This window comes from Salmo salar, chromosome ssa05 (assembly GCF_905237065.1).
Source record: "Salmo salar chromosome ssa05, Ssal_v3.1, whole genome shotgun sequence".
NCBI classification, from domain to species: Eukaryota; Metazoa; Chordata; class Actinopteri; order Salmoniformes; family Salmonidae; genus Salmo; species Salmo salar.
Genome location: NC_059446.1, coordinates 88126595 through 88151134, shown reverse-complemented (window position 1 = coordinate 88151134; position 24540 = coordinate 88126595). Strand labels below are relative to the sequence as shown.

At 42.7% G+C, this 24540-nt stretch overlaps 1 protein-coding gene across 5 annotated transcripts in view; it reads right to left on the bottom strand.

The window, feature by feature from the left end:
* Positions 1-24540, bottom strand: part of LOC106598556 (F-actin-uncapping protein LRRC16A) — a 294757-nt gene that overhangs the window by 82080 nt on the left and 188137 nt on the right. For 4 of the 5 annotated variants that reach the window (XM_045719317.1, XM_045719314.1, XM_045719318.1 and 1 more), the window contains exons 18-20: positions 11718-11729; positions 9381-9462; positions 8844-8943 (exon numbers count right to left, since the gene is read on the bottom strand). In XM_045719317.1, the coding sequence (XP_045575273.1) occupies positions 8844-8943; positions 9381-9462; positions 11718-11729 (194 nt within the window). The remainder of the gene's footprint in view (positions 1-8843; positions 8944-9380; positions 9463-11717; positions 11730-24540) is intronic. The other variant, XM_045719316.1, reaches the window with a different exon arrangement.

Genomic DNA, 24540 nt, shown 5'->3' with positions numbered 1-24540 from the left:
GTGTTGTGTGTATGTTAAGTGTATGGGATGTGTTGTGTGTATGTTAAGTGTATGGGATGTGTTGTGTGTATGTTAAGGGATGTGTTGTGTGTATGTTAAGTGTATGGGATGTGTTGTGTGTATGTTAAGGGATGTGTTGTGTGTATGTTAAGTGTATGGGATGTGTTGTGTGTATGTTAAGGGATGTGTTGTGTTGTGTGTATGTTAAGGGATGTGTTGTGTGTTTGTTAAGTGTATGGGATGTGTTGTGTGTACGTTAAGGGATGTGTTGTGTGTATGTTAAGTGTATGGGATGTGTTGTGTGTATGTTAAGTGTATGGGATGTGTTGTGTGTATGTTAAGGGATGTGTTGTGTGTATGTTAAGTTTATGGGATGTGTTGTGTGTATGTTAAGTGTATGGGATGTGTTGTGTGTATGTTAAGTGTATGGGGTGTGTTGTGTGTATGTTAAGTGTATGGGGTGTGTTGTGTGTATGTTAAGTGTATGGGATGTGTGTTTGTTAAGTGTATGGGATGTGTGTTTGTTAAGTGTATGGGATGTGTGTTTGTTAAGTATTGGGATGTGTGTTTGTTAAGTGTATGGGATGTGTGTTTGTTAAGTGTATGGGATGTGTTGTGTGTATGTTAAGTGAATGGGATGTGTTGTGTGTATGGGATGTGTTGTGTGTATGTTAAGTGTATGGGATGTGTTGTGTGTATGTTAAGTGTATGGGATGTGTTGTATGTATGTTAAGTGTATGGGATGTGTTGTGTGTCTGTTAAGTGTATGGGATGTGTTGTGTGTCTGTTAAGTGTATGGGATGTGTTGTGTGTCTGTTAAGTGTATGGGATGTGTTGTGTGTCTGTTAAGTGTATGGGATGTGTTGTGTGTCTGTTAAGTGTATGGGATGTGTTGTGTGTCTGTTAAGTGTATGGGATGTGTTGTGTGTATGTTAAGTGTATGGGATGTGTTGTGTGTATGTTAAGTGTATGGGATGTGTTGTGCGTTTGTTAAGTGTATGGGATGTGTTGTGCGTATGTTAAGTGTATTGGATGTGTTGTGTGTATGTTAAGTGTATGGGATGTGTTGTGTGTATGTTAAGTGTTTGGGATGTGTTGTGTGTATGTTAAGTGAATGGGATGTGTTGCGTGTTTGTTAAGTGTATGGGATGTGTGTTTGTTAAGTATATGGGATGTGTGTTTGTTAAGTGTATGGGATGTGTGTTTGTTAAGTGTATGGGATGTGTTGTGTGTATGTTAAGTGAATGGGATGTGTTGTGTGTATGGGATGTGTTGTGTGTATGTTAAGTGTATGGGATGTGTTGTGTGTATGTTAAGTGTATGGGATGTGTTGTGTGTATGTTAAGTGTATGGGATGTGTTGTGTGTATGTTAAGTGTATGGGATGTGTTGTGTGTATGTTAAGTGTATGGGATGTGTTGTGTGTCTGTTAAGTGTATGGGATGTGTTGTGTGTCTGTTAAGTGTATGGGATGTGTTGTGTGTCTGTTAAGTGTATGGGATGTGTTGTGTGTCTGTTAAGTGTATGGGATGTGTTGTGTGTCTGTTAAGTGTATGGGATGTGTTGTGTGTATGTTAAGTGTATGGGATGTGTTGTGTGTATGTTAAGTGTATGGGATGTGTTGTGCGTTTGTTAAGTGTATGGGATGTGTTGTGCGTATGTTAAGTGTATTGGATGTGTTGTGTGTATGTTAAGTGTATGGGATGTGTTGTGTGTATGTTAAGTGTTTGGGATGTGTTGTGTGTATGTTAAGTGAATGGGATGTGTTGTGTGTTTGGGATGTGTTGTGTGTTTGTTAAGTGTATGGGATGTGTTGTGTGTATGTTAAGTGTATGGGATGTGTTGTGTGTATGTTAAGTGTATGGGATGTGTTGTGTGTCTGTTAAGTGTATGGGATGTGTTGTGTGTCTGTTAAGTGTATGGGATGTGTTGTGTGTCTGTTAAGTGTATGGGATGTGTTGTGTGTATGTTAAGTGTATGGGATGTGTTGTGTGTATGTTAAGTGTATGGGATGTGTTGTGTGTTTGTTAAGTGTATGGGATGTGTTGTGTGTTTGTTAAGTGTATGGGATGTGTTGTGTGTATGTTAAGTGTATGGGATGTGTTGTGTGTATGTTAAGTGTATGGGATTTGTTGTGTGTTTGTTAAGTGTATGGGATGTGTTGTGTGTATGTTAAGTGTATGGGATGTGTTGTGTGTCTGTTACGTGTATGGGATGTGTTGTGTGTCTGTTAAGGGATGTGTTGTGTGTATGTTAAGTGTATGGGATGTGTTGTGTGTTTGTTAAGTGTATGGGATGTGTTGTGTGTATGTTAAGTGTATGGGATGTGTTCTGTGTATGTTAAGTGTATGGGATGTGTTGTGTGTTTGTTAAGTGTATGGGATGTGTGTTTGTTAAGTGTATGGGATGTGTGTTTGTTAAGTGTATGGGATGTGTTGTGTGTATGTTAAGTGTATGGGATGTGTGTTTGTTAAGTGTATGGGATGTGTTGTGTGTATGTTAAGTGTATGGGATGTGTTGTGTGTATGGGATGTGTTGTGTGTTTGTTAAGTGTATGGGATGTGTTGTGTGTTTGTTAAGTGTATGGGATGTGTTGTGTGTCTGTTAAGTGTATGGGATGTGTTGTGTGTCTGTTAAGTGTATGGGATGTGTTGTGTGTCTGTTAAGTGTATGGGATGTGTTGTGTGTCTGTTAAGTGTATGGGATGTGTTGTGTGTCTGTTAAGTGTATGGGATGTGTTGTGTGTCTGTTAAGTGTATGGGATGTGTTGTGTGTCTGTTAAGTGTATGGGATGTGTTGTGCGTATGTTAAGTGTATGGGATGTGTTGTGCGTATGTTAAGTGTATGGGATGTGTTGTGTGTATGTTAAGTGTATGGGATGTGTTGTGTGTATGTTAAGGGATGTGTTGTGTGTATGTTAAGTTTATGGGATGTGTTGTGTGTATGTTAAGTGTATGGGATGTGTTGTGTGTATGTTAAGTGTATGGGATGTGTTGTGTGTATGTTAAGTGTATGGGATGTGTGTTTGTTAAGTGTATGGGATGTGTGTTTGTTAAGTATATGGGATGTGTGTTTGTTAAGTGTATGGGATGTGTGTTTGTTAAGTATATGGGATGTGTGTTTGTTAAGTGTATGGGATGTGTGTTTGTTAAGTGTATGGGATGTGTTGTGTGTATGTTAAGTGAATGGGATGTGTTGTGTGTATGGGATGTGTTGTGTGTATGGGATGTGTTGTGTGTATGTTAAGTGTATGGGATGTGTTGTGTGTATGGGATGTGTTGTGTGTATGTTAAGTGTATGGGATGTGTTGTGTGTATGTTAAGTGTATGGGATGTGTTGTGTGTCTGTTAAGTGTATGGGATGTGTTGTGTGTCTGTTAAGTGTATGGGATGTGTTGTGTGTCTGTTAAGTGTATGGGATGTGTTGTGTGTCTGTTAAGTGTATGGGATGTGTTGTGTGTATGTTAAGTGTATGGGATGTGTTGTGTGTATGTTAAGTGTATGGGATGTGTTGTGCGTTTGTTAAGTGTATGGGATGTGTTGTGCGTATGTTAAGTGTATTGGATGTGTTGTGTGTATGTTAAGTGTATGGGATGTGTTGTGTGTATGTTAAGTGTTTGGGATGTGTTGTGTGTATGTTAAGTGAATGGGATGTGTTGTGTGTTTGGGATGTGTTGTGTGTTTGTTAAGTGTATGGGATGTGTTGTGTGTCTGTTAAGTGTATGGGATGTGTTGTGTGTCTGTTAAGTGTATGGGATGTGTTGTGTGTCTGTTAAGTGTATGGGATGTGTTGTGTGTCTGTTAAGTGTATGGGATGTGTTGTGTGTCTGTTAAGTGTATGGGATGTGTTGTGTGTCTGTTAAGTGTATGGGATGTGTTGTGTGTATGTTAAGTGTATGGGATGTGTTGTGTGTATGTTAAGTGTATGGGATGTGTTGTGTGTTTGTTAAGTGTATGGGATGTGTTGTGTGTTTGTTAAGTGTATGGGATGTGTTGTGTGTATGTTAAGTGTATGGGATGTGTTGTGTGTATGTTAAGTGTATGGGATGTGTTGTGTGTCTGTTACGTGTATGGGATGTGTTGTGTGTCTGTTAAGGGATGTGTTGTGTGTATGTTAAGTGTATGGGATGTGTTGTGTGTTTGTTAAGTGTATGGGATGTGTTGTGTGTATGTTAAGTGTATGGGATGTGTTGTGTGTTTGTTAAGTGTATGGGATGTGTTGTGTGTTTGTTAAGTGTATGGGATGTGTGTTTGTTAAGTGTATGGGATGTGTGTTTGTTAAGTGTATGGGATGTGTTGTGTGTATGTTAAGTGTATGGGATGTGTGTTTGTTAAGTGTATGGGATGTGTTGTGTGTATGTTAAGTGTATGGGATGTGTTGTGTGTATGGGATGTGTTGTGTGTTTGTTAAGTGTATGGGATGTGTTGTGTGTTTGTTAAGTGTATGGGATGTGTTGTGTGTTTGTTAAGTGTATGGGATGTGTTGTGTGTCTGTTAAGTGTATGGGATGTGTTGTGTGTCTGTTAAGTGTATGGGATGTGTTGTGTGTCTGTTAAGTGTATGGGATGTGTTGTGTGTCTGTTAAGTGTATGGGATGTGTTGTGTGTCCGTTAAGTGTATGGGATGTGTTGTGTGTCTGTTAAGTGTATGGGATGTGTTGTGTGTCTGTTAAGTGTATGGGATGTGTTGTGTGTCTGTTAAGTGTATGGGATGTGTTGTGTGTCTGTTAAGTGTATGGGATGTGTTGTGTGTCTGTTAAGTGTATGGGATGTGTTGTGCGTATGTTAAGTGTATGGGATGTGTTGTGTGTATGTTAAGTGTATGGGATGTGTTGTGTGTATGTTAAGTGTATGGGATGTGTTGTGTGTCTGTTAAGTGTATGGGATGTGTTGTGTGTTTGTTAAGTGTATGGGATGTGTTGTGTGTATGTTAAGTGTATGGGATGTGTTGTGTGTATGTTAAGTGTATGGGATGTGTTGTGCGTATGTTACGTGTATGGGATGTGTTGTGTGTATGTTAAGTTGGGATGTGTTGTGTGTATGTTAAGTGTATGGGATGTGTTGTGTGTTTGTTAAGTGTATGGGATGTGTTGTGTGTATGTTAAGTGTATGGGATGTGTTGTGTGTTTGTTAAGTGTATGGGATGTGTTGTGTGTTTGTTAAGTGTATGGGATGTGTGTTTGTTAAGTGTATGGGATGTGTGTTTGTTAAGTGTATGGGATGCGTTGTGTGTATGTTAAGTGTATGGGATGTGTGTTTGTTAAGTGTATGGGATGTGTTGTGTGTATGTTAAGTGTATGGGATGTGTTGTGTGTATGGGATGTGTTGTGTGTTTGTTAAGTGTATGGGATGTGTTGTGTGTTTGTTAAGTGTATGGGATGTGTTGTGTGTTTGTTAAGTGTATGGGATGTGTTGTGTGTATGTTAAGTGTATGGGATGTGTTGTGTGTCTGTTAAGTGTATGGGATGTGTTGTGTGTCTGTTAAGTGTATGGGATGTGTTGTGTGTCTGTTAAGTGTATGGGATGTGTTGTGTGTCTGTTAAGTGTATGGGATGTGTTGTGTGTATGTTAAGTGTATGGGATGTGTTGTGTGTATGTTAAGTGTATGGGATGTGTTGTGCGTTTGTTAAGTGTATGGGATGTGTTGTGCGTATGTTAAGTGTATTGGATGTGTTGTGTGTATGTTAAGTGTATGGGATGTGTTGTGTGTATGTTAAGTGTTTGGGATGTGTTGTGTGTATGTTAAGTGAATGGGATGTGTTGTGTGTTTGGGATGTGTTGTGTGTTTGTTAAGTGTATGGGATGTGTTGTGTGTATGTTAAGTGTATGGGATGTGTTGTGTGTCTGTTAAGTGTATGGGATGTGTTGTGTGTCTGTTAAGTGTATGGGATGTGTTGTGTGTCTGTTAAGTGTATGGGATGTGTTGTGTGTCTGTTAAGTGTATGGGATGTGTTGTGTGTATGTTAAGTGTATGGGATGTGTTGTGTGTATGTTAAGTGTATGGGATGTGTTGTGTGTTTGTTAAGTGTATGGGATGTGTTGTGTGTTTGTTAAGTGTATGGGATGTGTTGTGTGTATGTTAAGTGTATGGGATGTGTTGTGTGTATGTTAAGTGTATGGGATGTGTTGTGTGTCTGTTACGTGTATGGGATGTGTTGTGTGTCTGTTAAGGGATGTGTTGTGTGTATGTTAAGTGTATGGGATGTGTTGTGTGTTTGTTAAGTGTATGGGATGTGTTGTGTGTATGTTAAGTGTATGGGATGTGTTGTGTGTTTGTTAAGTGTATGGGATGTGTTGTGTGTTTGTTAAGTGTATGGGATGTGTGTTTGTTAAGTGTATGGGATGTGTGTTTGTTAAGTGTATGGGATGTGTTGTGTGTATGTTAAGTGTATGGGATGTGTGTTTGTTAAGTGTATGGGATGTGTTGTGTGTATGTTAAGTGTATGGGATGTGTTGTGTGTATGGGATGTGTTGTGTGTTTGTTAAGTGTATGGGATGTGTTGTGTGTTTGTTAAGTGTATGGGATGTGTTGTGTGTTTGTTAAGTGTATGGGATGTGTTGTGTGTATGTTAAGTGTATGGGATGTGTTGTGTGTCTGTTAAGTGTATGGGATGTGTTGTGTGTCTGTTAAGTGTATGGGATGTGTTGTGTGTCTGTTAAGTGTATGGGATGTGTTGTGTGTCTGTTAAGTGTATGGGATGTGTTGTGTGTCTGTTAAGTGTATGGGATGTGTTGTGTGTCTGTTAAGTGTATGGGATGTGTTGTGTGTCTGTTAAGTGTATGGGATGTGTTGTGTGTCTGTTAAGTGTATGGGATGTGTTGTGTGTCTGTTAAGTGTATGGGATGTGTTGTGCGTATGTTAAGTGTATGGGATGTGTTGTGCGTATGTTAAGTGTATGGGATGTGTTGTGTGTATGTTAAGTGTATGGGATGTGTTGTGTGTCTGTTTAGTGTATGGGATGTGTTGTGCGTCTGTTAAGTGTATGGGATGTGTTGTGCGTATGTTAAGTGTATGGGATGTGTTGTGTGTATGTTAAGTGTATGGGATGTGTTGTGCGTATGTTAAGTGTATGGGATGTGTTGTGTGTATGTTAAGTGTATGGGATGTGATGTGTGTATGTTAAGTGTATGGAATGTGTTGTGTGTATGTTAAGTGTATGGGATGTGTTGTGTGTATGTTAAGTGTATGGGATGTGTTGTGTGTTTGTTAAGTGTATGGGATGTGTTGTGTGTATGTTAAGTGTATGGGATGTGTTGTGGGTATGTTAAGTGTATGGGATGTGTTGTGTGTCTGTTACGTGTATGGGATGTGTTGTGTGTCTGTTAAGGGATGTGTTGTGTGTATGTTAAGTGTATGGGATGTGTTGTGTGTTTGTTAAGTGTATGGGATGTGTTGTGTGTATGTTAAGTGTATGGGATGTGTTGTGTGTTTGTTAAGTGTATGGGATGTGTTGTGTGTTTGTTAAGTGTATGGGATGTGTGTTTGTTAAGTGTATGGGATGTGTGTTTGTTAAGTGTATGGGATGTGTTGTGTGTATGTTAAGTGTATGGGATGTGTGTTTGTTAAGTGTATGGGATGTGTTGTGTGTATGTTAAGTGTATGGGATGTGTTGTGTGTATGGGATGTGTTGTGTGTTTGTTAAGTGTATGGGATGTGTTGTGTGTTTGTTAAGTGTATGGGATGTGTTGTGTGTTTGTTAAGTGTATGGGATGTGTTGTGTGTATGTTAAGTGTATGGGATGTGTTGTGTGTCTGTTAAGTGTATGGGATGTGTTGTGTGTCTGTTAAGTGTATGGGATGTGTTGTGTGTCTGTTAAGTGTATGGGATGTGTTGTGTGTCTGTTAAGTGTATGGGATGTGTTGTGTGTCTGTTAAGTGTATGGGATGTGTTGTGTGTCTGTTAAGTGTATGGGATGTGTTGTGTGTCTGTTAAGTGTATGGGATGTGTTGTGTGTCTGTTAAGTGTATGGGATGTGTTGTGTGTCTGTTAAGTGTATGGGATGTGTTGTGCGTATGTTAAGTGTATGGGATGTGTTGTGCGTATGTTAAGTGTATGGGATGTGTTGTGTGTATGTTAAGTGTATGGGATGTGTTGTGTGTCTGTTTAGTGTATGGGATGTGTTGTGTGTCTGTTAAGTGTATGGGATGTGTTGTGCGTATGTTAAGTGTATGGGATGTGTTGTGTGTATGTTAAGTGTATGGGATGTGTTGTGCGTATGTTAAGTGTATGGGATGTGTTGTGTGTATGTTAAGTGTATGGGATGTGATGTGTGTATGTTAAGTGTATGGAATGTGTTGTGTGTATGTTAAGTGTATGGGATGTGTTGTGTGTATGTTAAGTGTATGGGATGTGTTGTGTGTATGTTAAGTGTATTTGTTAAGTGTATGGGATGTGTTGTGCGTATGTTAAGTGTATGGGATGTGTTGTGCGTTTGTTAAGTGTATGGGATGTGTTGTGCGTATGTTAAGTGTATGGGATGTGTTGTGTGTATGTTAAGTGTATGGGATGTGTTGTGTGTATGTTAAGTGTATGGGATGTGTTGTGTGTATGTTAAGTGTATGGGATGTGTTGTGTGTATGTTAAGTGTATGGGATGTGTTGTGTGTATGTTAAGTGTATGGGATGTGTTGTGTGTATGTTAAGTGTATGGGATGTGTTGTGTGTATGTTAAGTGTATGTATGGGATGTGTTGTGTGAATGCTTCCAACTCCAGCCAGACAGTAAGGATATTGGTCCTGACCCAGCCCTCCCCAGTGCTGGCCTAGCCCCCCCCCCAGTGCTGGCCTAGCCTCCCCCCCAGTGCTGGCCTAGCCCCCCCCAGTGCTGGCCTAGCCCCCCAGTCGTACTTGGACTTGATGTTGTTGAAGTTCTTCCCCAGTGAGAGGTGTCGGATGGATCGGTTCTTGGCCAGCCACACCAGCAGAGTGGACAGGTCAGAGTCCAGACCTGGAGGAAACACAAACCAATCATCTAAAGGGCATTCTGGGAGCCAAAGCAGTAACACATCTGATTCAACCAATCAGCTAATCACAGACTTTAAATGAATCATTATATTAGTCGAGTCAGCTGCACTACTGGGTTTGTTGGGCTGGAGAAAAGACTACACCCAGCCTGGAGATGCTGTCTTAACATTATAGATATAGAGAAGCTAGATAGAGTCTTACCGTTGTCAGAGATGTCCAGACTGGAGATGCTGTCTTAACATTATAGATATAGAGAAGCTAGATATAGTCTTACCGTTGTCAGAGATGTCCAGACTGGAGATGCTGTCTTAACATTATAGATCTAGAGAAGCTAGATAGAGTCTTACCGTTGTCAGAGATGTCCAGACTGGAGATGCTGTCTTAACATTATAGATATAGAGAAGCTAGATAGAGTCTTACCGTTGTCAGAGATGTCCAGACTGGAGATGTTGGGGAGCTCAGCGATGCATCCCTCCAGGATCTGTGACCCCCCGGACCTGAGCTGTCAACAGAGAGACAAGATGAGATATGAGAAACAGAACAGCAGCTTCCCTAGGGCTGGGATAACAATAGATGTATATAGAGAACAGCAGCTTCCCTAGGGCTGGGATAACAATAGATGTAGATAGAGAACAGCAGCTTCCCTAGGGCTGGCATAACAATAGATGTAGATAGAGAACAGCAGCTTCCCTAGGGCTGGGATAACAATAGATGTAGATACAGAACAGCAGCTTCCCTAGGGCTGGGATAACAATAGATGTAGATAGAGAACAGCAGCTTCCCTAGGGCTGGGATAACAGATGTAGATAGAGAACAGCAGCTTCCCTAGGGCTGGGATAACAATAGATGTAGCTAGAGAACAGCAGCTTCCCTAGGGCTGGGATAACAATAGATGTGTAGATAGAGAACAGCAGCTTCCCTAGGGCTGGGATAACAATAGATGTAGATACAGAACAGCAGCTTCCCTAGGGCTGGGATAACAATAGATGTAGATAGAGAACAGCAGCTTCCCTAGGGCTGGGATAACAATAGATGTAGATAGAGAACAGCAGCTTCCCTAGGGCTGGGATAACAATAGATGTAGATACAGAACAGCAGCTTCCCCTAGGGCTGGGATAACAATAGATGTGTAGATAGAGAACAGCAGCTTCCCTAGGGCTGGGATAACAATAGATGTAGATACAGAACAGCAGCTTCCCTAGGGCTGGGATAACAATAGATGTAGATAGAGAACAGCAGCTTCCCTAGGGCTGGGATAACAATAGATGTAGATAGAGAACAGCAGCTTCCCTAGGGCTGGGATAACAATAGATGTAGATAGAGAACAGCAGCTTCCCTAGGGCTGGGATAACAATAGATGTAGATAGAGAACAGCAGCTTCCCTAGGGCTGGGATAACAATAGATGTAGATACAGAACAGCAGCTTCCCTAGGGCTGGGATAACAATAGATGTAGATAGAGAACAGCAGCTTCCCTAGGGCTGGGATAACAATAGATGTAGATAGAGAACAGCAGCTTCCCTAGGGCTGGGATAACAATAGATGTAGCTAGAGAACAGCAGCTTCCCTAGGGCTGGGATAACAATAGATGTGTAGATAGAGAACAGCAGCTTCCCTAGGGCTGGGATAACAATAGATGTAGATACAGAACAGCAGCTTCCCTAGGGCTGGGATAACAATAGATGTAGATAGAGAACAGCAGCTTCCCTAGGGCTGGGATAACAATAGATGTAGATACAGAACAGCAGCTTCCCTAGGGCTGGGATAACAATAGATGTGTAGATAGAGAACAGCAGCTTCCCTAGGGCTGGGATAACAATAGATGTAGATACAGAACAGCAGCTTCCCTAGGGCTGGGATAACAATAGATGTAGATAGAGAACAGCAGCTTCCCTAGGGCTGGGATAACAATAGATGTAGATAGAGAACAGCAGCTTCCCTAGGGCTGGGATAACAATAGATGTAGATAGAGAACAGCAACTTCCCTAGGGCTGGGATAACAATAGATGTAGATAGAGAACAGCAGCTTCCCTAGGGCTGGGATAACAATAGATGTAGATAGAGAACAGCAGCTTCCCTAGGGCTGGGATAACAATAGATGTAGATAGAGAACAGCAGCTTCCCTAGGGCTGGGATAACAATAGATGTAGATAGAGAACAGCAGCTTCCCTAGGGCTGGGATAACAATAGATGTAGATAGAGAACAGCAGCTTCCCTAGGGCTGGGATAACAATAGATGTAGATAGAGAACAGCAGCTTCCCTAGGGCTGGGATAACAATAGATGTAGATACAGAACAGCAGCTTCCCTAGGGCTGGGATAACAATAGATGTGTAGATAAAGAGGGGAGAACTAAAATGGAGGAAGATACCACACCGTCTATGGTACAACACCACCAACAGACATGTTAGAAAAAGCAGGGAGGGTGAAGCAATACAATGAGATGTTAAAAACATGCCATGTCTGTTTATAATTGAGAAACAGTTTATGAAGGGAATAATGATGGAATAATGATGGAATGATGATGGAATGATGATGGGTGTAACTGAATGACAACATCAGAGAAAGCAGTAAGGAGAAGCTTAGAATTACAGCCAAGAGTTAGCCTGGAATTACAGCCAGGAGTTAGCTGGAATTATAGCCAGGGGTTAGCCTGGAATTACAGCCAGGAGTTAGCTGGAATTATAGCCAGGAGTTAGCCTGGAATTAGAGCCAGGAGTTAACAGTAGTTATCAGTAATTAGTCAGGGTAATACTTACACAGTGACCAAGCTTAGAGCAGCATTAGGGAGAGAGAACAACACACATCAGAGACATACAGGGACCAGTAGCTAGCTATTAGAGGGAACAACAACACACATCAGAGACATACAGGGACCAGTAGCTAGCTATTAGAGGGAACAACAACACACATCAGAGACATACAGGGACCAGTAGCTAGCTATTAGAGGGAACAACAACACACATCAGAGACATACAGGGACCAGTAGCTAGCTATTAGAGGGAACAACAACACACATCAGAGACATACAGGGACCAGTAGCTAGCTATTAGAGAGAACAACAACACACATCAGAGACATACAGGGACCAGTAGCTAGCTATTAGAGGGAACAACAACACACATCAGAGATATACAGGGACCAGTAGCTATTAGAGGGAACAACAACACACATCAGAGACATACAGGGACCAGTAGCTAGCTATTAGAGGGAACAACACACATCAGAGACATACAGGGACCAGTAGCTAGCTATTAGAGGATACAACAACACACATCAGAGACATACAGGGACCAGTAGCTAGCTATTAGAGGGAACAACAACACACATCAGAGATATACAGGGACCAGTAGATAGCTATTAGAGGGAACAACAACACACATCAGAGACATACAGGGACCAGTAGCTAGCTATTAGAGGATACAACAACACACATCAGAGACATACAGGGACCAGTAGCTAGCTATTAGAGGGAACAACAACACACATCAGAGATATACAGGGACCAGTAGCTAGCTATTAGAGGATACAACAACACACATCAGAGACATACAGGGACCAGTAGCTAGCTATTAGAGGATACAACAACACACATCAGAGATATACAGGGACCAGTAGCTAGCTATTAGAGGGAACAACAACACACATCAGAGACATACAGGGACCAGTAGCTAGCTATTAGAGGATACAACAACACACATCAGAGACATACAGGGACCAGTAGCTAGCTATTAGAGGATACAACAACACACATCAGAGATATACAGGGACCAGTAGCTAGCTATTAGAGGGAACAACACACATCAGAGATATACAGGGACCAGTAGCTAGCTATTAGAGGATACAACACACATCAGAGACATACAGGGACCAGTAGCTAGCATTTAGAGGGAACAACACACATCAGAGATATACAGGGACCAGTAGCTAGCTATTAGAGGGAACAACACACATCAGAGACATACAGGGACCAGTAGCTAGCTATTAGAGGGAACAACACACATCAGAGATATACAGGGACCAGTAGCTAGCTATTAGAGGATACAACACACATCAGAGACATACAGGGACCAGTAGCTAGCTATTAGAGGATACAACAAAACACATCAGAGACATACAGGGACCAGTAGCTAGCTATTAGAGGGAACAACAACACACATCAGAGACATACAGGGACCAGTAGCTAGCTATTAGAGGGAACAACACACATCAGAGACATACAGGGACCAGTAGCTAGCTATTAGAGGGTACAACACACATCAGAGATATACAGGGACCAGTAGCTAGCTATTAGAGGGAACAACAACACACATCAGAGACATACAGGGACCAGTAGCTAGCTATTAGAGTGAACAACAACACACATCAGAGACATACAGGGACCAGTAGCTAGCTATTAGAGGATACAACAACACACATCAGAGATATACAGGGACCAGTAGCTAGCTATTAGAGGGAACAACAACACACATCAGAGACATACAGGGACCAGTAGCTAGCTATTAGAGGATACAACAACACACATCAGAGACATACAGGGACCAGTAGCTAGCTATTAGAGGATACAACAACACACATCAGAGATATACAGGGACCAGTAGCTAGCTATTAGAGGGAACAACACACATCAGAGATATACAGGGACCAGTAGCTAGCTATTAGAGGATACAACACACATCAGAGACATACAGGGACCAGTAGCTAGCTATTAGAGGGAACAACACACATCAGAGATATACAGGGACCAGTAGCTAGCTATTAGAGGGAACAACACACATCAGAGACATACAGGGACCAGTAGCTAGCTATTAGAGGATACAACAACACACATCAGAGATATACAGGGACCAGTAGCTAGCTATTAGAGGATACAACAACACACATCAGAGATATACAGGGACCAGTAGCTAGCTATTAGAGGATACAACAACACACATCAGAGACATACAGGGACCAGTAGCTAGCTATTAGAGGGTACAACACACATCAGAGATATACAGGGACCAGTAGCTAGCTATTAGAGGGAACAACAACACACATCAGAGACATACAGGGACCAGTAGCTAGCTATTAGAGGGAACAACAACACACATCAGAGACATACAGGGACCAGTAGCTAGCTATTAGAGGATACAACAACACACATCAGAGATATACAGGGACCAGTAGCTAGCTATTAGAGGGAACAACAACACACATCAGAGACATACAGGGACCAGTAGCTAGCTATTAGAGGATACAACAACACACATCAGAGACATACAGGGACCAGTAGCTAGCTATTAGAGGATACAACAACACACATCAGAGATATACAGGGACCAGTAGCTAGCTATTAGAGGGAACAACACACATCAGAGATATACAGGGACCAGTAGCTAGCTATTAGAGGATACAACACACATCAGAGACATACAGGGACCAGTAGCTAGCTATTAGAGGGAACAACACACATCAGAGATATACAGGGACCAGTAGCTAGCTATTAGAGGGAACAACACACATCAGAGACATACAGGGACCAGTAGCTAGCTATTAGAGGGAACAACACACATCAGAGATATACAGGGACCAGTAGCTAGCTATTAGAGGATACAACACACATCAGAGACATACAGGGACCAGTAGCTAGCTATTAGAGGATACAACAACACACATCAGAGACATACAGGGACCAGTAGCTAGCTATTAGAGGATACAACAACACACATCAGAGATATACAGGGACCAGTAGCTAGCTATTAGAGGGAACAACAACACACATCAGAGACATACAGGGACCAGTAGCTAGCTATTAGAGGGAACAACAACACACATCAGAGATATACAGGGACCAGTAGCTAGCTATTAGAGGGAACAACAACACACATCAGAGATATACAGGGACCAGTAGCTAGCTATTAGAGGGAACAACACACATCAGAGACATACAGGGACCAGTAGCTAGCTATTAGAGGGAACAACAACACACATCAGAGACATACAGGGACCAGTAGCTAGCTATTAGAGGGAACAACAACACACATCAGAGATATACAGGGACCAGTAGCTAGCTATTAGAGGGAACAACACACATCAGAGATATACAGGGACCAGTAGCTAGCTATTAGAGGGAACAACAACACACATCAGAGACATACAGGGACCAGTAGCTAGCTATTAGAGGGAACAACAACACACATCAGAGATATACAGGGACCAGTAGCTAGCTATTAGAGGATACAACAACACACATCAGAGATATACAGGGACCAGTAGCTATTAGAGGGAACAACACACATCAGAGACATACAGGGACCAGTAGCTAGCTATTAGAGGGAACAACAACACACATCAGAGACATACAGGGACCAGTAGCTAGCTATTAGAGGGAACAACACACATCAGAGACATACAGGGACCAGTAGCTAGCTATTAGAGGATACAACAACACACATCAGAGACATACAGGGACCAGTAGCTAGCTATTAGAGGGAACAACAACACACATCAGAGACATACAGGGACCAGTAGCTAGCTATTAGAGGGAACAACACACATCAGAGACATACAGGGACCAGTAGATAGCTATTAGAGGATACAACAACACACATCAGAGACATACAGGGACCAGTAGCTAGCTATTAGAGGGAACAACACACATCAGAGACATACAGGGACCAGTAGCTAGCTATTAGAGGATACAACAACACACATCAGAGACATACAGGGACCAGTAGCTAGCTATTAGAGGGAACAACAACACACATCAGAGACATACAGGGACCAGTAGCTAGCTATTCGAGGGAACAACACACATCAGAGACATACAGGGACAAGTAGCTAGCTATTAGAGGGAACAACAACACACATCAGAGACATACAGGGACCAGTAGCTAGCTATTAGAGGGAACAACACACATCAGAGATATACAGGGACCAGTAGCTAGCTATTAGAGGATACAGCACACATCAGAGATATACAGGGACCAGTAGCTAGCTATTAGAGGGTACAACAACACACATCAGAGACATACAGGGACCAGTAGCTAGCTATTAGAGGGAACAACAACACACATCAGAGATATACAGGGACCAGTAGCTAGCTATTAGAGGGAACAACAACACACATCAGAGACATACAGGGACCAGTAGCTAGCTATTAGAGGGAACAACAACACACATCAGAGACATACAGGGACCAGTAGCTAGCTATTAGAGGGAACAACACACATCAGAGATATACAGGGACCAGTAGCTAGCTATTAGAGGGAACAACAACACACATCAGAGACATACAGGGACCAGTAGCTAGCTATTAGAGGGAACAACAACACACATCAGAGACATACAGGGACCAGTAGCTAGCTATTAGAGGGAACAACAACACACATCAGAGACATACAGGGACCAGTAGCTAGCTATTAGAGGGTACAACAACACACATCAGAGACATACAGGGACCAGTAGCTAGCTATTAGAGGGTACAACAACACACATCAGAGACATACAGGGACCAGTAGCTATTAGAGGATACAACAACACACATCAGAGATATACAGGGACCAGTAGCTAGCTATTAGAGGGAACAACAACACACATCAGAGACATACAGGGACCAGTAGCTATTAGAGGGAACAACACACACCAGAGACATACAGGGACCAGTAGCTAGCTATTAGAGGATACAACAACACACATCAGAGATATACAGGGACCAGTAGCTAGCTATTAGAGGATACAACAACACACATCAGAGACATACAGGGACCAGTAGCTAGCTATTAGAGGGAACAACAACACACATCAGAGACATACAGGGACCAGTAGCTAGCTATTAGAGGGAACAACAACACACATCAGAGACATACAGGGACCAGTAGCTAGCTATTAGAGGATACAACAACACACATCAGAGACATACAGGGACCAGTAGCTATTAGAGGGAACAACACACATCAGAGACATACAGGGACCAGTAGCTATTAGAGGGAACAACAACACACATCAGAGACATACAGGGACCAGTAGCTAGCTATTAGAGGGTACAACAACACACATCAGAGACATACAGGGACCAGTAGCTATTAGAGGGTACAACAACACACATCAGAGACATACAGGGACCAGTAGCTAGCTATTAGAGGGAACAACAACACACATCAGAGACATACAGGGACCAGTAGCTAGCTATTAGAGGATACAACAACACACATCAGAGATATACAGGGACCAGTAGCTAGCTATTAGAGGGAACAACAACACACATCAGAGACATACAGGGACCAGTAGCTAGCTATTAGAGGATACAACAACACAATCAGAGACATACAGGGACCAGTAGCTAGCTATTAGAGGGAACAACAACACACATCAGAGATATACAGGGACCAGTAGCTAGCTATTAGAGGATACAACAACACACATCAGAGACATACAGGGACCAGTAGCTAGCTATTAGAGGATACAACAACACACATCAGAGACATACAGGGACCAGTAGCTAGCTATTAGAGGATACAACAACACACATCAGAGACATACAGGGACCAGTAGCTATTAGAGGGAACAACACACATCAGAGACATACAGGGACCAGTAGCTAGCTATTAGAGGATACAACAACACACATCAGAGACATACAGGGACCAGTAGCTAGCTATTAGAGGGAACAACAACACACATCAGAGACATACAGGGACCAGTAGCTAGCTATTAGAGGGAACAACAACACACATCAGAGACATACAGGGACCAGTAGCTAGCTATTAGAGGGAACAACAACACACATCAGAGACATACAGGGACCAGTAGCTAGCTATTAGAGGGAACAACAACACACATCAGAGACATACAGGGACCAGTAGCTAGCTATTAGAGGGTACAACAACACACATCAGAGACATACAGGGACCAGTAGCTAGCTATTAGAGGGTACAACAACACACATCAGAGACATACAGGGACCAGTAGCTAGCTATTAGAGGGAACAACACACATCAGAGATATACAGGGACCAGTAGCTAGCTATTAGAGGGAACAACAACACACATCAGAGACATACAGGGACCAGTAGCTAGCTATTAGAGGGAACAACAACACACATCAGAGATATACAGGGACCAGTAGCTAGCTATTAGAGGATACAACAACACACATCAGAGATATACAGGGACCAGTAGCTAGCTATTAGAGGGAACAACAACACACATCAGAGACATACAGGGACCAGTAGCTATTAGAGGGAACAACACACATCAGAGACATACAGGGACCAGTAGCTAGCTATTAGAGGGAACAACAACACACATCAGAGATATACAGGGACCAGTAGCTATTAGAGGGAACAACACACATCAGAGACATACAGGGACCAGTAGCTAGCTATTAGAGGGAACAACACACATCAGAGACATACAGGGACCAGTAGCTAGCTATTAGAGGATACAACAACACACATCAGAGACATACAGGGACCAGTAGCTAGCTATTAGAGGAACAACAACACACATCAGAGACATACAGGGACCAGTAGCTAGCTATTAGAGGGAACAACACACATCAGAGACATACAGGGACCAGTAGCTAGCTATTAGAGGGAACAACAACACACATCAGAGACATACAGGGACCAGTAGCTAGCTATTAGAGGGAACAACACACATCAGAGATATACAGGGACCAGTAGCTAGCTATTAGAGGATACAACACACATCAGAGATATACAGGGACCAGTAGCTAGCTATTAGAGGGTACAACAACACACATCAGAGACATACAGGGACCAGTAGCTAGCTATTAGAGGGAACAACAACACACATCAGAGATATACAGGGACCAGTAGCTAGCTATTAGAGGGAACAACAACACACATCAGAGACATACAGGGACCAGTAGCTAGCTATTAGAGGGAACAACAACACACATCAGAGACATACAGGGACCAGTAGCTAGCTATTAGAGGGAACAACACACATCAGAGATATACAGGGACCAGTAGCTAGCTATTAGAGGATACAACACACATCAGAGATATACAGGGACCAGTAGCTAGCTATTAGAGGGAACAACAACACACATCAGAGACATACAGGGACCAGTAGCTAGCTATTAGAGAGAACAACACACATCAGAGACATACAGGGACCAGTAGCTAGCTATTAGAGGGAACAACAACACACATCAGAGACATACAGGGACCAGTAGCTAGCCATTAGAGGGTACAACAACACACATCAGAGACATACAGGGACCAGTAGCTAGCTATTAGAGGGTACAACAACACACATCAGAGACATACAGGGACCAGTAGCTATTAGAGGATACAACAACACACATCAGAGATATACAGGGACCAGTAGCTAGCTATTAGAGGGAACAACAACACACATCAGAGACATACAGGGACCAGTAGCTATTAGAGGGAACAACACACATCAGAGACATACAGGGACCAGTAGCTAGCTATTAGAGGATACAACAACACACATCAGAGATATACAGGGACCAGTAGCTAGCTATTAGAGGATACAACAACACACATCAGAGACATACAGGGACCAGTAGCTAGCTATTAGAGGGAACAACAACACACATCAGAGACATACAGGGACCAGTAGCTAGCTATTAGAGGATACAACAACACACATCAGAGACATACAGGGACCAGTAGCTATTAGAGGGAACAACACACATCAGAGACATACAGGGACCAGTAGCTATTAGAGGGAACAACAACACACATCAGAGACATACAGGGACCAGTAGCTAGCTATTAGAGGGTACAACAACACACATCAGAGACATACAGGGACCAGTAGCTATTAGAGGGTACAACAACACACATCAGAGACATACAGGGACCAGTAGCTAGCTATTAGAGGGAACAACAACACACATCAGAGACATACAGGGACCAGTAGCTAGCTATTAGAGGATACAACAACACACATCAGAGATATACAGGGACCAGTAGCTAGCTATTAGAGGGAACAACAACACACATCAGAGACATACAGGGACCAGTAGCTAGCTATTAGAGGATACAACAACACACATCAGAGACATACAGGGACCAGTAGCTAGCTATTAGAGGGAACAACAACACACATCAGAGATATACAGGGACCAGTAGCTAGCTATTAGAGGATACAACAACACACATCAGAGACATACAGGGACCAGTAGCTAGCTATTAGAGGATACAACAACACACATCAGAGACATACAGGGACCAGTAGCTAGCTATTAGAGGACACAACAACACACATCAGAGACATACAGGGACCAGTAGCTATTAGAGGGAACAACACACATCAGAGACATACAGGGACCAGTAGCTAGCTATTAGAGGGTACAACAACACACATCAGAGACATACAGGGACCAGTAGCTAGCTATTAGAGGGAACAACACACATCAGAGATATACAGGGACCAGTAGCTAGCTATTAGAGGGAACAACAACACACATCAGAGACATACAGGGACCAGTAGCTAGCTATTAGAGGGAACAACAACACACATCAGAGATATACAGGGACCAGTAGCTAGCTATTAGAGGATACAACAACACACATCAGAGATATACAGGGACCAGTAGCTAGCTATTAGAGGGAACAACAACACACATCAGAGACATACAGGGACCAGTAGCTATTAGAGGGAACAACACACATCAGAGACATACAGGGACCAGTAGCTAGCTATTAGAGGGAACAACAACACACATCAGAGATATACAGGGACCAGTAGCTATTAGAGGGAACAACACACATCAGAGACATACAGGGACCAGTAGCTAGCTATTAGAGGGTACAACAACACACATCAGAGACATACAGGGACCAGTAGCTAGCTATTAGAGAGAACAACACACATCAGAGACATACAGGGACCAGTAGCTAGCTATTAGAGGGAACAACAACACACATCAGAGACATACAGGGACCAGTAGCTAGCTATTAGAGGGAACAACAACACACATCAGAGATATACAGGGACCAGTAGCTAGCTATTAGAGGGAACAACACACATCAGAGACATACAGGGACCAGTAGCTAGCTATTAGAGGAACAACACACATCAGAGACATACAGGGACCAGTAGCTAGCTATTAGAGGGAACAACAACACACATCAGAGACATACAGGGACCAGTAGCTAGCTATTAGAGGGAACAACACACATCAGAGACATACAGGGACCAGTAGCTAGCTATTAGAGGGAACAACAACACACATCAGAGACATACAGGGACCAGTAGCTATTAGAGGGAACAACACACATCAGAGACATACAGGGACCAGTAGCTAGCTATTAGAGGGAACAACAACACACATCAGAGATATACAGGGACCAGTAGCTAGCTATTAGAGGGAACAACAACACACATCAGAGACATACAGGGACCAGTAGCTAGCTATTAGAGGGTACAACAACACACATCAGAGATATACAGGGACCAGTAGCTATTAGAGGGAACAACAACACACATCAGAGATATACAGGGACCAGTAGCTAGCTATTAGAGGGTACAACACACATCAGAGACATACAGGGACCAGTAGCTAGCTATTAGAGGATACAACAACACACATCAGAGATATACAGGGACCAGTAGCTAGCTATTAGAGGATACAACAACACACATCAGAGATATACAGGGACCAGTAGCTAGCTATTAGAGGATACAACAACACACATCAGAGATATACAGGGACCAGTAGCTAGCTATTAGAGGGAACAACACACATCAGAGACATACAGGGACCAGTAGCTAGCTATTAGAGGATACAACAACACACATCAGAGATATACAGGGACCAGTAGCTAGCTATTAGAGGGAACAACAACACACATCAGAGACATACAGGGACCAGTAGCTAGCTATTAGAGGGAACAACAACACACATCAGAGATATACAGGGACCAGTAGCTAGCTATTAGAGGGAACAACACACATCAGAGACATACAGGGACCAGTAGCTATTAGAGGGAACAACAACACACATCAGAGATATACAGGGACCAGTAGCTAGCTATTAGAGGATACAACAACACACATCAGAGACATACAGGGACCAGTAGCTAGCTATTAGAGGGAACAACACACATCAGAGACATACAGGGACCAGTAGCTAGCTATTAGAGGGAACAACAACACACATCAGAGACATACAGGGACCAGTAGCTAGCTATTAGAGGATACAACAACACACATCAGAGACATACAGGGACCAGTAGCTAGCTATTAGAGGGAACAACACACATCAGAGATATACAGGGACCAGTAGCTAGCTATTAGAGGATACAACAACACACATCAGAGACATACAGGGACCAGTAGCTAGCTATTAGAGGGTACAACAACACACATCAGAGACATACAGGGACCAGTAGCTAGCTATTAGAGGATACAACACACATCAGAGATATACAGGGACCAGTAGCTAGCTATTAGAGGATACAACAACACACATCAGAGACATACAGGGACCAGTAGCTAGCTATTAGAGGGAACAACACACATCAGAGACATACAGGGACCAGTAGCTAGCTATTAGAGGGAACTACAACACACATCAGAGATATACAGGGACCAGTAGCTAACTATTAGAGGATACAACAACACACATCAGAGATATACAGGGACCAGTAGCTAGCTATTAGAGGGAACAACAACACACATCAGAGACATACAGGGACCAGTAGCTAGCTATTAGAGGGAACAACAACACACATCAGAGACATACAGGGACCAGTAGCTAGCTATTAGAGGGAACAACACACATCAGAGACATACAGGGACCAGTAGCTAGCTATTAGAGGATACAACACACATCAGAGATATACAGGGACCAGTAGCTAGCTATTAGAGGATACAACAACACACATCAGAGACATACAGGGACCAGTAGCTAGCTATTAGAGGGAACAACAACACACATCAGAGACATACAGGGACCAGTAGCTAGCTATTAGAGGGAACAACAACACACATCAGAGATATACAGGGACCAGTAGCTAGCTATTAGAGGGAACAACAACACACATCAGAGACATACAGGGACCAGTAGCTAGCTATTAGAGGGAACAACACACATCAGAGACATACAGGGACCAGTAGCTAGCTATTAGAGGGAACAACAACACACATCAGAGATATACAGGGACCAGTAGCTAGCTATTAGAGGGAACAACACACATCAGAGACATACAGGGACCAGTAGCTAGCTATTAGAGGGAACAACACACATCAGAGACATACAGGGACCAGTAGCTAGCTATTAGAGGGAACAACACACATCAGAGACATACAGGGACCAGTAGCTAGCTATTAGAGGGTACAACAACACACATCAGAGACATACAGGGACCAGTAGCTAGCTATTAGAGGGAACAACAACACACATCAGAGACATACAGGGACCAGTAGCTATTAGAGGGAACAACACACATCAGAGACATACAGGGACCAGTAGCTAGCTATTAGAGGGAACAACACACATCAGAGACATACAGGGACCAGTAGCTAGCTATTAGAGGGAACAACAACACACATCAGAGACATACAGGGACCAGTAGCTAGCTATTAGAGGATACAACACACATCAGAGATATACAGGGACCAGTAGCTATTAGAGGGAACAACAACACACATCAGAGACATACAGGGACCAGTAGCTAGCTATTAGAGGGAACAACACACATCAGAGACATACAGGGACCAGTAGCTAGCTATTAGAGGGAACAACAACACACATCAGAGACATACAGGGACCAGTAGCTATTAGAGGGTACAACAACACACATCAGAGACATACAGGGACCAGTAGCTAGCTATTAGAGGGAACAACAACACACATCAGAGACATACAGGGACCAGTAGCTAGCTATTAGAGGATACAACACACATCAGAGATATACAGGGACCAGTAGCTAGCTATTAGAGGGAACAACAACAGGACACATCAGAGACATACAGGGACCAGTAGCTAGCTATTAGAGGGAACAACAACACACATCAGAGACATACAGGGACCAGTAGCTAGCTATTAGAGGGAACAACACACATCAGAGACATACAGGGACCAGTAGCTAGCTTTTAGAGGGAACAACACACATCAGAGACATACAGGGACCAGTAGCTAGCTATTAGAGGGAACAACAACACACATCAGAGACATACAGGGACCAGTAGCTAGCTATTAGAGGGAACAACAACACACATCAGAGATATACAGGGACCAGTAGCTATTAGAGGGTACAATCCTCTGGCTAGATCATCCACATACAATTAGACAAGAGTATTTATCCCAAATGGCACCCTATTACCTATGTAGTGAACTACTTTTGACCATGGCCTATTGGGTTGCGGTCAAAAGTAGTGCACTACATAGGTAATAGGGTGCAATTTGGGAATCAGCAAGAACACATATAGTACTGTAGCACACAGTGAGACTGCTTCAAACCAATGGTTCATTATTACACCCACAAAGACTGAAAGGCAAGAGATAATTCAGTAGCTCAACAGCGGTTTAACATTTGAAATGATTTTGCTGACTGTGGATCCTGCTGCAGTGGTATTCAATGAATCTGTGGAA